The 9274-nt window shown below is 40.3% G+C and overlaps 1 protein-coding gene across 1 annotated transcript; it reads left to right on the forward strand.

Annotated features, from left to right (window-relative positions):
* Nucleotides 1-304: 304 nt before the first annotated feature.
* LOC146619309 (cytochrome P450 2F3-like) lies at nucleotides 305-8874 on the forward strand. Its single transcript, XM_085371101.1, has 9 exons — nucleotides 305-798; nucleotides 1013-1175; nucleotides 1305-1454; nucleotides 1889-2049; nucleotides 2212-2388; nucleotides 6891-7032; nucleotides 7155-7342; nucleotides 7449-7590; nucleotides 7733-8874. Exons 1-9 carry the CDS (start codon nucleotides 628-630, stop codon nucleotides 7912-7914), a joined length of 1476 nt encoding a protein of 491 aa, XP_085227227.1. The 5' UTR covers nucleotides 305-627; the 3' UTR covers nucleotides 7915-8874.
* The last annotated feature ends 400 nt before the right edge of the window (nucleotides 8875-9274 follow it).

Below are 9274 nucleotides of genomic sequence, written 5' to 3' on the forward strand. Positions count from 1 at the left end.
TAGACAGTTTTTGCAGAAGTCTGTGACCCCCAGCAAGACAGAACTCAATTGATAAAGACCTATCAAAAATGATTGCAAGAACAAATAGCTCAGAAGTGCATTTAACGTGTTTATTGTTGTGTGTCGTCTAGCCTGCCGCTGCTGTTGGTTTTGGAGCCGCAATAAAACATTTGACAGTTTTAAAAAAATTCTAAAAAACATAATAAATTAAAGGTTAACTAAGAAGAGTGGTTAATCAATAAGCTCACCAGTGTCCTATTCCATGCTTACGCAAACTCCCTGTTAAATATAAACAGATCTATGTGTGACTGTCCTGGGTCTTGGAGCCAGGCTTTTGGGTTGCTGGCATATTAAGTTCTGTTTTTATTACAGTTTGATTTATCCTGTTCTATTAGTATAGTTTTACTCTTAGTTAGACTTTGCAGTCTTAATCCCAATTGATATTGTCTTTGAGTTCTTCTTTCAACAGGGCTCTCTGTTGCTTTATTTGTGTAGCTGTAGTGTGAACTTCATATTTCTCATAACCCTGAGTCTTGTTGAAATTTCTTTTTGCTTCTAGTTCCTTGACTTGCTGCTGTCTTGTATTTTTTTTCATTATTTTATAGTTTTTATATTATATAGAGCAGGATGGAATCTTGTGCAACTGTGATCTTAGCAGGTTTAATCTTAGTTCTGCTGTGGATGTTTAATATAAAACACAAAAGGAACTGGCATTTGCCTCCAGGACCCACTGCACTTCCTCTCATAGGAAACCTTCTACAGATAGACAAAAAAGCACCTTTTAAAAGCTTTGTTAAGGTAAGAGTTCACTTTTTTAAATATTTGTGCGGTTTTTTAAGTTGTACAATATATTTTCTCGTAATTTGAGGAGACTCGCATACTTTCTATAAACACACCAAATTTAACTTTAACAGCATGTTGGCATTTAGACAAAATTTCAGATGAATGCGCATTTAAATAAATGATTTATTTAATTTAAATGATTTAAATAAATCATTTTACCTATCTTTAGTTCAGTGAAACCTATGGGCCAGTGATGACAGTATACCTAGGCTGGCAGCGGACAGTAGTTCTGGTAGGATATGATGCTGTGAAAGAAGCCTTGGTGGATCAAGCAGATGACTTCACAGGCAGAGCCCCAACTCCATTAATACACAACCCTAACAAGAAATATGGTAAAGCGTGATCACTTAAATATGTTGTCTTTGTCAAGGCACAAGTGATTTTGTTTCCTAGTGTTTAATTCTTTCATGAACCAGCATGGCTTCTCTTCCATTACTTTGGTAAGTGGTTTAACCTTTCAGGTATAGGGAGCAGTAACGGGGAACGCTGGCGTCAGCTGCGACGCTTCACAATGACCACTCTAAGAGACTTTGGGATGGGACGCAAGGGGATGGAAGAATGGATCCAAGAAGAGAGTGAACATATGAGGGCTCACATACATAAATTAAAAGGTATAATTTCAGGTGCTGAAAGGTCATTTCACATGCCCTAAATATTACAGGACACTATAACACTAATTGAATATAATCAGTCTTAAGTTTAGCAAGATAGAAACATACCACAGTGGGCTAATGCCACTAACCTATTATTTTCCAGTACTGAATTGACACCCACCACAGCCACCCAAAAAACACAATATGATCTACTAAAACAGTGTTTTTGTGAGCTTCAGGTTGTTAACACATCAGGATGCACAACAACTGATCTCAGAAAACACATTCAAATGCATGAAAACTGTTATTTGGGAAAGCCATGTGCCAACAAACATACTCTTTAAATCTCTTTAAAAAACTGACTAAACAGTGGGAAAGTTGGAAGTGTGGGCATGTCATAACTAAAGTGAAGTCCTTAGTTAATCTGACAGATGATTCCTCTTCTCTTGCAGGTGCACCATTTGACCCCACATTCTTATTGAGCTGTACTGTGTCTAACGTGATCTGCTGCCTGGTTTTTGGTCAACGGTTCAGCTATGAAGACAAGCAGTTCTTACGCCTTCTTAACATACTTTTTCAAATAGAAAACGTTAACAGCAGCCCTGTGGGTCAGGTAAATTAAAAATTAAATAGAAATGCTTTTTAATTTGGTTTTCATATTTTGTATAATAGTATATACGTCTTTTGAAAATCATACTGTAAAAATGATCCAAACACAGTAGATGTATCATTGTCTCTTCACAAGAATGTATGTTGCTATGTTTCTTTACAACAGATGTACAACCTCTTTCCGAAACTCATGGACCATCTTCCTGGCCCCCATCAAAAAGTTTTTGCAGAGTATGAAGAAGTGAGAAAGTTTATCAAGATGAAGATCCAAGAACACAAAGACACATTGGACCCCAGCTCCCCACGAGACTACATAGACTCCTTCCTTATTCAAATGAACCAGGTTGGAAAACTTAAGCATAATTTATCAAAGAAAGCTCAAAACTCCAAATACTGTGTTTATTAATCTAGGCAATTAATATAATCTAAAGTGCTAAAAATTTCCTAATCTTGCTATGAATGATTTTAAACACTCCTCTGTGAATTGCCTTCTTGTGATGGAAAGGTTTGCATGTTGTTGGAGGAATTTGTTTGTGACAGAGTCTCCTAAGGCAAACTTGTCCTGGCTAAGGGACCAAATGAAAACTGATTCAGATAATCCCTATGAAGAAGGGTTTTGGGACAAGGAACATTATCTTTCTAGTGGGTAAGGAGCATGATGTTAAATTAAAAGACCCCCAGCTAGATGTGGTCAGGCTTATTTCAACACATTGCACAGGCTCTGGAACCAAACTCCTTTTGAGGGTCTGGACTCAGTGCCAATCTGGAGTTTCAATCAGTATACTTGTATCTCCTCAGTTTTTCGCCTGCACATTGGAAGTTTCACTGGTGGACAAGTGAGTTGTTTCCCTGCCCCTTCCGGTTGGGGACTGTGAACTTACAGTCTTTTGCACTAATGTGCTTAACAACAGTTCAGAGTTCAAATTCAAATTTTATTTGTCACACACGCAACCATACACAGTATGACATGAGGTGAAATGCTTGTAGCTGTGCAATGCCCAAAATGACAGTGGTTTTACAGTATTTACAATTTACAGGTTATACAAAATTTACAGATTTAACTTAGAAATTTACAGTAAAAAAAATGTGCAAATAGCAGAAAGAGATTATAAATTATAGGAAGTGTGCATGAAGAAAAAACAGAGTGCATGTGGTGATGTGATATGTGTGGGAGAGTCCAGTCCTACACCTGGTTCAGGGCCCGAATAGCCTGGGGGAAGAAGCTCCTCCTCATTCTCTCTGTTTTGGCCTTAAGGGAGCGGAAGCGCTTCCCAGACCTCAACAGTGAGAAGAGTCCATTGTTGGGATGGGAGAGGTCCATCATAATCTTCCTGGCTTTGGTCTTGCACCGCTTGGTGTAGATGGACAGCAGGTCAGGGAGCTCTGATTGAATGATGCGTTCGGCTGAGCGCACCAGTCTTTGCAGATCTCGTCTGTCCTGCTTGGTGCTGTTCCCAAACCAGGTGCAGAGGTTTCCCGTCAGGATGCTCTCGATGGTGCAGGAGTAAAAGTTCTTGAGCACCTTCAGTGGCAGATGGAAGTCTCTAAGTCTTCTGAGGAAGAAGAGACGCTGACGGGCTTTCTTAACCAGGGTGTTGATGTGACAGGACAATGACAGGTCCTGAGTGATGTGGACACCCAGGTATCGGAAACTGTCCACTCTCTACACTGGCGTGCCACTGATGATTGAATTGAATGAATGCTTTATTGGTTTATTGGCCATATGCAGGTTGCCCCGCAGAGGAATAGGACCCCCCCCCGACTTACACACACAACAAAGACATCACATGGGAATACAGTCGGAGATTGGCAGCGTTGCAGAGAAAACACTGAAAAATTACACAACAATGGGAAAAGTACAAGAGGAAAAAAAGAGACCTCTTCTCACGCTGGGCACCTATGGGAGGACAGCATGAGAACAGGAAACAAAAAAAACTCCTCTGCACAGAGAGCACATTAATGTCCACATCACAACATTAGAGCACGTGACTAGCCTCACTGTAGAACTGAGGGGCTTGTAATTCCTCGCCTGCTTTGTAGTGAAGTCCACGATCAGCTCCTTAGTCTTGCTGATGTTTAGGAGGAGATTATTCTCCTGGCACCAGGTCTCCAGGTTCCTAATCTCCTCCAGGTAGGCCGTCTCGATGTTGTCGGAGATCAGGCCCACAACAACAGTGTCGTCAGCAAACTTGACAATGGAGGTGGTGTCTGATGTGGCTACACAGTCATAAGTGTACAGTGAGTACAGCAGGGGGCTTCAAACACAGCCCTGAGGCACTCCAGTGCTGAGTGAGATGGAGACTTGTTTTGCCACCCTCACTGATTGGGGTCTGTCTGTGAGGAAGTTGAGGATCCACTGACACAGTGATGAGCTGAGTCCTAGATCCGTCAACTTGGTGAAAAACTTAGAGGGAATTATTGTGTTGAATGCTGAACTGTAGTCCACGAACAGCATCCTAACATAACTCCCTCTGCCAGTGTCCAGGTGACTCAGGGATGTGTGGAGCAGGTGAGCTATGGCGTCGTCTCTGGAACGATTAGTCCAGTAAGCAAACTGAAGTGAGTCGATGGTGACAGGAAGTGAAGAAGTGATGCGATCTCTTATCAGTCTTTCAAAACACTTCATTACAACTGAAGTCAGTGCTACTGGACGGTAGTCATTGTGGCAAGCGGGCTGTTTGTTTCTTTGGAACAGGGACAATGATGGACTGTTTGAAGCACGTGGGAACCACTGCTTGGGCCAGTGAAAGGTTGAAGATTTCCGTGAACACCGCTGCTAGCTGGTCAGCGCAGGCTCTCAGGACCCGGCCAGGGATTGCATCTGGTCCTGCTGCCTTCCTGGTGTTCACCCTCCTGAAGGTGTTCCTCACGGCATGCTCTGTGATGATGAATGCATTGTCTTCACTGGTGCACTCCGAGCGCGCGCAGCCGTTTGTTGTTTTAATTGCTGCGGTGTCATTCTGTCCACTTTTTTATGGACAGAATTTCTAGGTGTAGCAAAGTGGTGGAAGGATTCCACTTTGGGGGTCTCACAATCTCCCTGACCTTTACAGATTATGTGGTTCTGTTGGTTACATCAAGTGATGACCTTCAACTTGAACTGGAATGGTTTGTAGCCAAGTGTGAAGTGGTGGAAATGAGAATTGGCGCTTCCAAGTTTAAGGTCAAGGTTCTCAGCTGGAAAAGTGCACCCAAGTGCTGCTAGTGGTTAGCTTTAAGTATCTCAGGGTTTTATTCCCAAGTGAGAGGAGAGGGACATGGGAGATTGACAGATGGATTGGTGATAGTTGCAGTAATGTAAATGATATCCAGCTGGTGAAGAGAGAGCTGAGCATAAAAGTAAGGCCTTTGATTTACTTGATTTCAGGTTCAAGGTTCAAGGTTCTTTATTTGTCACATGCATAGTTATACAAGTATAACACACAGTGAAATGTAGCCTGACACGCTCCTCGACATGTGCAAAAATTGGGGGGGGGGGGGGTGTAGAGGAAGAACATTATATATATATATATACACATACATATAGTATATACACTGGGTGAATGTGCAGTAGTAGCATTTACTGGTTAATCTATGTCCCTCACATCTTGCAAGGGACATAGGTTAACCAGATTAACCATAGACCACTACCCAGAGCTAATGAGCTCTGGGTAGTGGTCTATGGTTTAGCTCTGGGTAGTGACTGAAAAAGAAAAAGACCATTGTGTAAACAAGCACCAAAAATGACATTTCTTCAAAGGGTGGCTGGTTTCTCCTTTTCGAGACAGAGGAAGGAATCCGGTAATTTTGGAGGAACTCAGAGTACTTATTTGTAACACCCTATCGACAGGGGCTCTGGGTTCTGTTGTTACACCGGGCTTGGACCGGCAAAAGTGACTCGAAATAGGCACTCTGGTGGAGTTACTTTGTGTGTGTGAGGTGCTGTCGTAGAGCTTGATTTATTTGTTTGATTTATTTGTTGTGAATAGAAGTAATTATGCCACAATAATAAGGGAACATTGAAAATATACAACCCGTTGAGGGGACAGATGACATACATGCTTGGGCAATGGAAAGGTTTTATTTTTTGGATTTCTTTTGTTATACTTTAGCTATTATTCTCACATGCAAGTAAAGTTAATGGGATAAATCAGGAATTAGTTCATTTCTCAGGAGAGAAATGAAAAGGGGGAAACTGTTTCGAAATAAATATATATTGTTAGTGCTTATTTTCTGTTTATATTGTTTTATAGAGGCCAGTGTAGGAAAACGCCCCTGGACATGGACTCTGGAACACAGAAAATGCAGAGGAAGAAACACAGACAAACCAGCAACAAACACAGGAAGACACAGGGCTTAAAAGACAGAGGGATAATGAGGGAATGATACACAGGAGGAGAGCAGAGCTGGGAATAATCACACATAACCATGTTCTAATAATAATAATAATAATAATGGATACTTTATTGATCCCCATGGGGAAATTACTCTAGCTGACCTGCATTGGCTACCCATTAAATACCACATCCAGTTTAAAATACTGTTGCTTACATTTAAAATTACCAACAACACAGCACCGAGCTACTTTAGCAAACTCCTTAAATCGTATGTTTCTGCCAGAGGGAACATTGACACTGAACACGGGTCAAGTCTATTAAAGTAAGATATGATGGTAAGATAATAACTGATGACAAACAGATGAGATTATTCACCTCAGGTGTGCAGAAACAAAGGGCTAGAAGCCAGAACAGATCAAGATGCACACACAAATATACACTCACACAGACAGAAAGAGAAAAAATATAAAGAGAGACAGATTGAAGTACAGAGAAGCACAGAAAAACAATGACAACTTTCTTCTCTCAGGAAAAGGAGATTTCCACAACTGAGTTCCACTATGACAATTTGATCTCTACAATAATGACTCTGTTTCTGGCTGGAACACAGACCACCAGCTCCACCCTGAGATATGCTCTTAGCGTGCTGATTAAATACCCCCCAAAACAAGGTAAAACTGTGAATTTACTTTATAATACATTCAATACTAATACATTATGGTTAGGAATACGTCCCTTGGTGGACGTATAAAACAAATCAGAGTGGTAATCATTTCTGCTTTGCTGTGTCCAGAGAAAATGCAGCAAGAGATTGACACTGTTATTGGAAAAGGCCGTTGTCCCAGGATGGAGGACAGGAAGTCCCTCCCTTTTTCACTTGCTGTCATCCATGAAGTGCAACGTTTTTTTGACCATGTCCCTCTCAGCCTCCCTCACTACACACTGAATGATATATCCTTCAGGGGTTATACAATCCCAAAGGTATTCTCAATTCCAAGATCTCATGTGTATTACAGAATCTATTGTATATCAAGTCAGAGAATAATGTTGAAAGCAGCAACACTAACAAGATATATGTTTTGAATAGGACACTGTAATTATTCCGCTGTTGCACTCTGTGCTAAAAGAGGAAAAGCAATGGGCCACTCCCAGGTCCTTCAATCCCCAGCACTTCTTGGACAATAATGGCAACTTTAAGAAAAGTCCTGCATTCATGCCATTCTCTGCAGGTAAAGAGTCAACACACAGTTATTGATCATCCAGTTCTTTTGCATGTTAAATCATGCAAAAGAATAATTTTTTTCCAAATATCTTGATATTTACAGTGAAAAGCAATTATTTTTAATCAGAGTCCTTTGTGTATCTCTACAGGGAAGAGAAACTGTGTTGGCGAGTCTCTGGCCCGTATGGAGCTTTTTATCTTTATAGTATCATTGCTGCAGGATTTCACTTTTTCCTGTGCTGGAGGCCCTGACAGTATAAACCTCATTCCTGAAAACAGCAGTTTTATGAATGTGCCCTGCAGATACCATATCATGGCCACACCTCGTTAAAAGAGATGAATTTGTTCAGACAGAGTTATAGTCTGGTTGAAGCACTCCAACAAGGATGTCTTCATCAGCTTCTTGTGAAACAGTGATTAGATGTTTATTTTACAGTTAGTTTGCTAGTACCTCACTGATGTAGAACACAAGACCATCACATGTAAATCTTTTACCTCAACACAATTGCAATTTGTGTTTTTTCAGTCATGTATTCCTTTTCTTTAGTGAGTTATTTTTTCTTGTATTAATTAGATTTTTTTCTCTCTATCCAATAAAGATTACTACTGATTTTAACCAATAGTTACTTTTAAAAAAACTACACACCTATCAATGTTAGATTTGTATTGTTTATTGTCATTTATGCTTAGAAATATTTAACCATATATGCTTAGAGGTGTACAATCGATTGTGTAGTGATAGGATGTGTGATCCTTAATAGTCTTCAAAGGCTTTGTGTGCATTCCAGAGTGCTCTGGCTTTCACACCCACATTCTGGGAGCATGGGAGAGGTCGTACATTGTCTTATTGTTTTATGGTAGGATGAACGTATCTATATCTGTTTTAGGCTAAGTGCCTTTTGTTTAGATGAACTGCTGGACTTCAAGATTAGCAGGTTTAGGGAAGTCATTTATGGGGTCACACTCTGACCCCCCCCCACACACACACACACGCACACTTACACAACGCACAGGCAAGGTACTCTTTGTTTGTATGTAGACGTCATATGTTAATGAACCTATGTATATTCATGTAACCTCAATAAAAGAGCAGTGTTACGGGGGAGCGGACGAGAGCGACTGGGGTCAAGCGAAGGAACGGCGCTTGTCGTGGTTCTCTCCCTCAAAACACGAAGAACTTTGCCTACTTGGTGTTTAATGCTTTTTGCTGTGCAGTTGAATTGTCCTTAACGTTCCAGCGAATAGGTTTATGCTACAAACCTATCATTCAACAAATTGTAAAAGCTTTTATGTAAACAGTCTCATCATTGTTGTTAAAACTGTACAGAAAAAAATACATTAATTAAGTCTAACACGGACTTCAAAGTAAATTCATTTAAAATTGCTCTCCTGTGTGAGACGTTGCTTCAAAACTAACATCTTAGTATTGGCTTTTATTACATTCACTCTTTGATTGTTTGAGGTTTTTTTTCATGAACACCAAAACTAACAGCTCTAAATAATTACATTTTTATGGAAGAAGGTTATAAAAAGTAAGTGGATAACTTGTGGGATTAGTTGCGCTAAATTTAAGACTATAGAAACAGAGCGCTCACTGTGAAACCGACCTCAAAGCTGAAAGCTTTAAGAAACACATTTTAAGTAATTATTTTAAAAATAGAACAGGCAAAGTTTATCATCTCATCCACATC

This window comes from Diplotaxodon limnothrissa, linkage group LG14 (genome assembly GCF_057381915.1).
Source record: "Diplotaxodon limnothrissa isolate DT_005_m linkage group LG14, D_limnothrissa_male_GT1.1, whole genome shotgun sequence".
Classification (NCBI taxonomy): Eukaryota; Metazoa; Chordata; class Actinopteri; order Cichliformes; family Cichlidae; genus Diplotaxodon; species Diplotaxodon limnothrissa.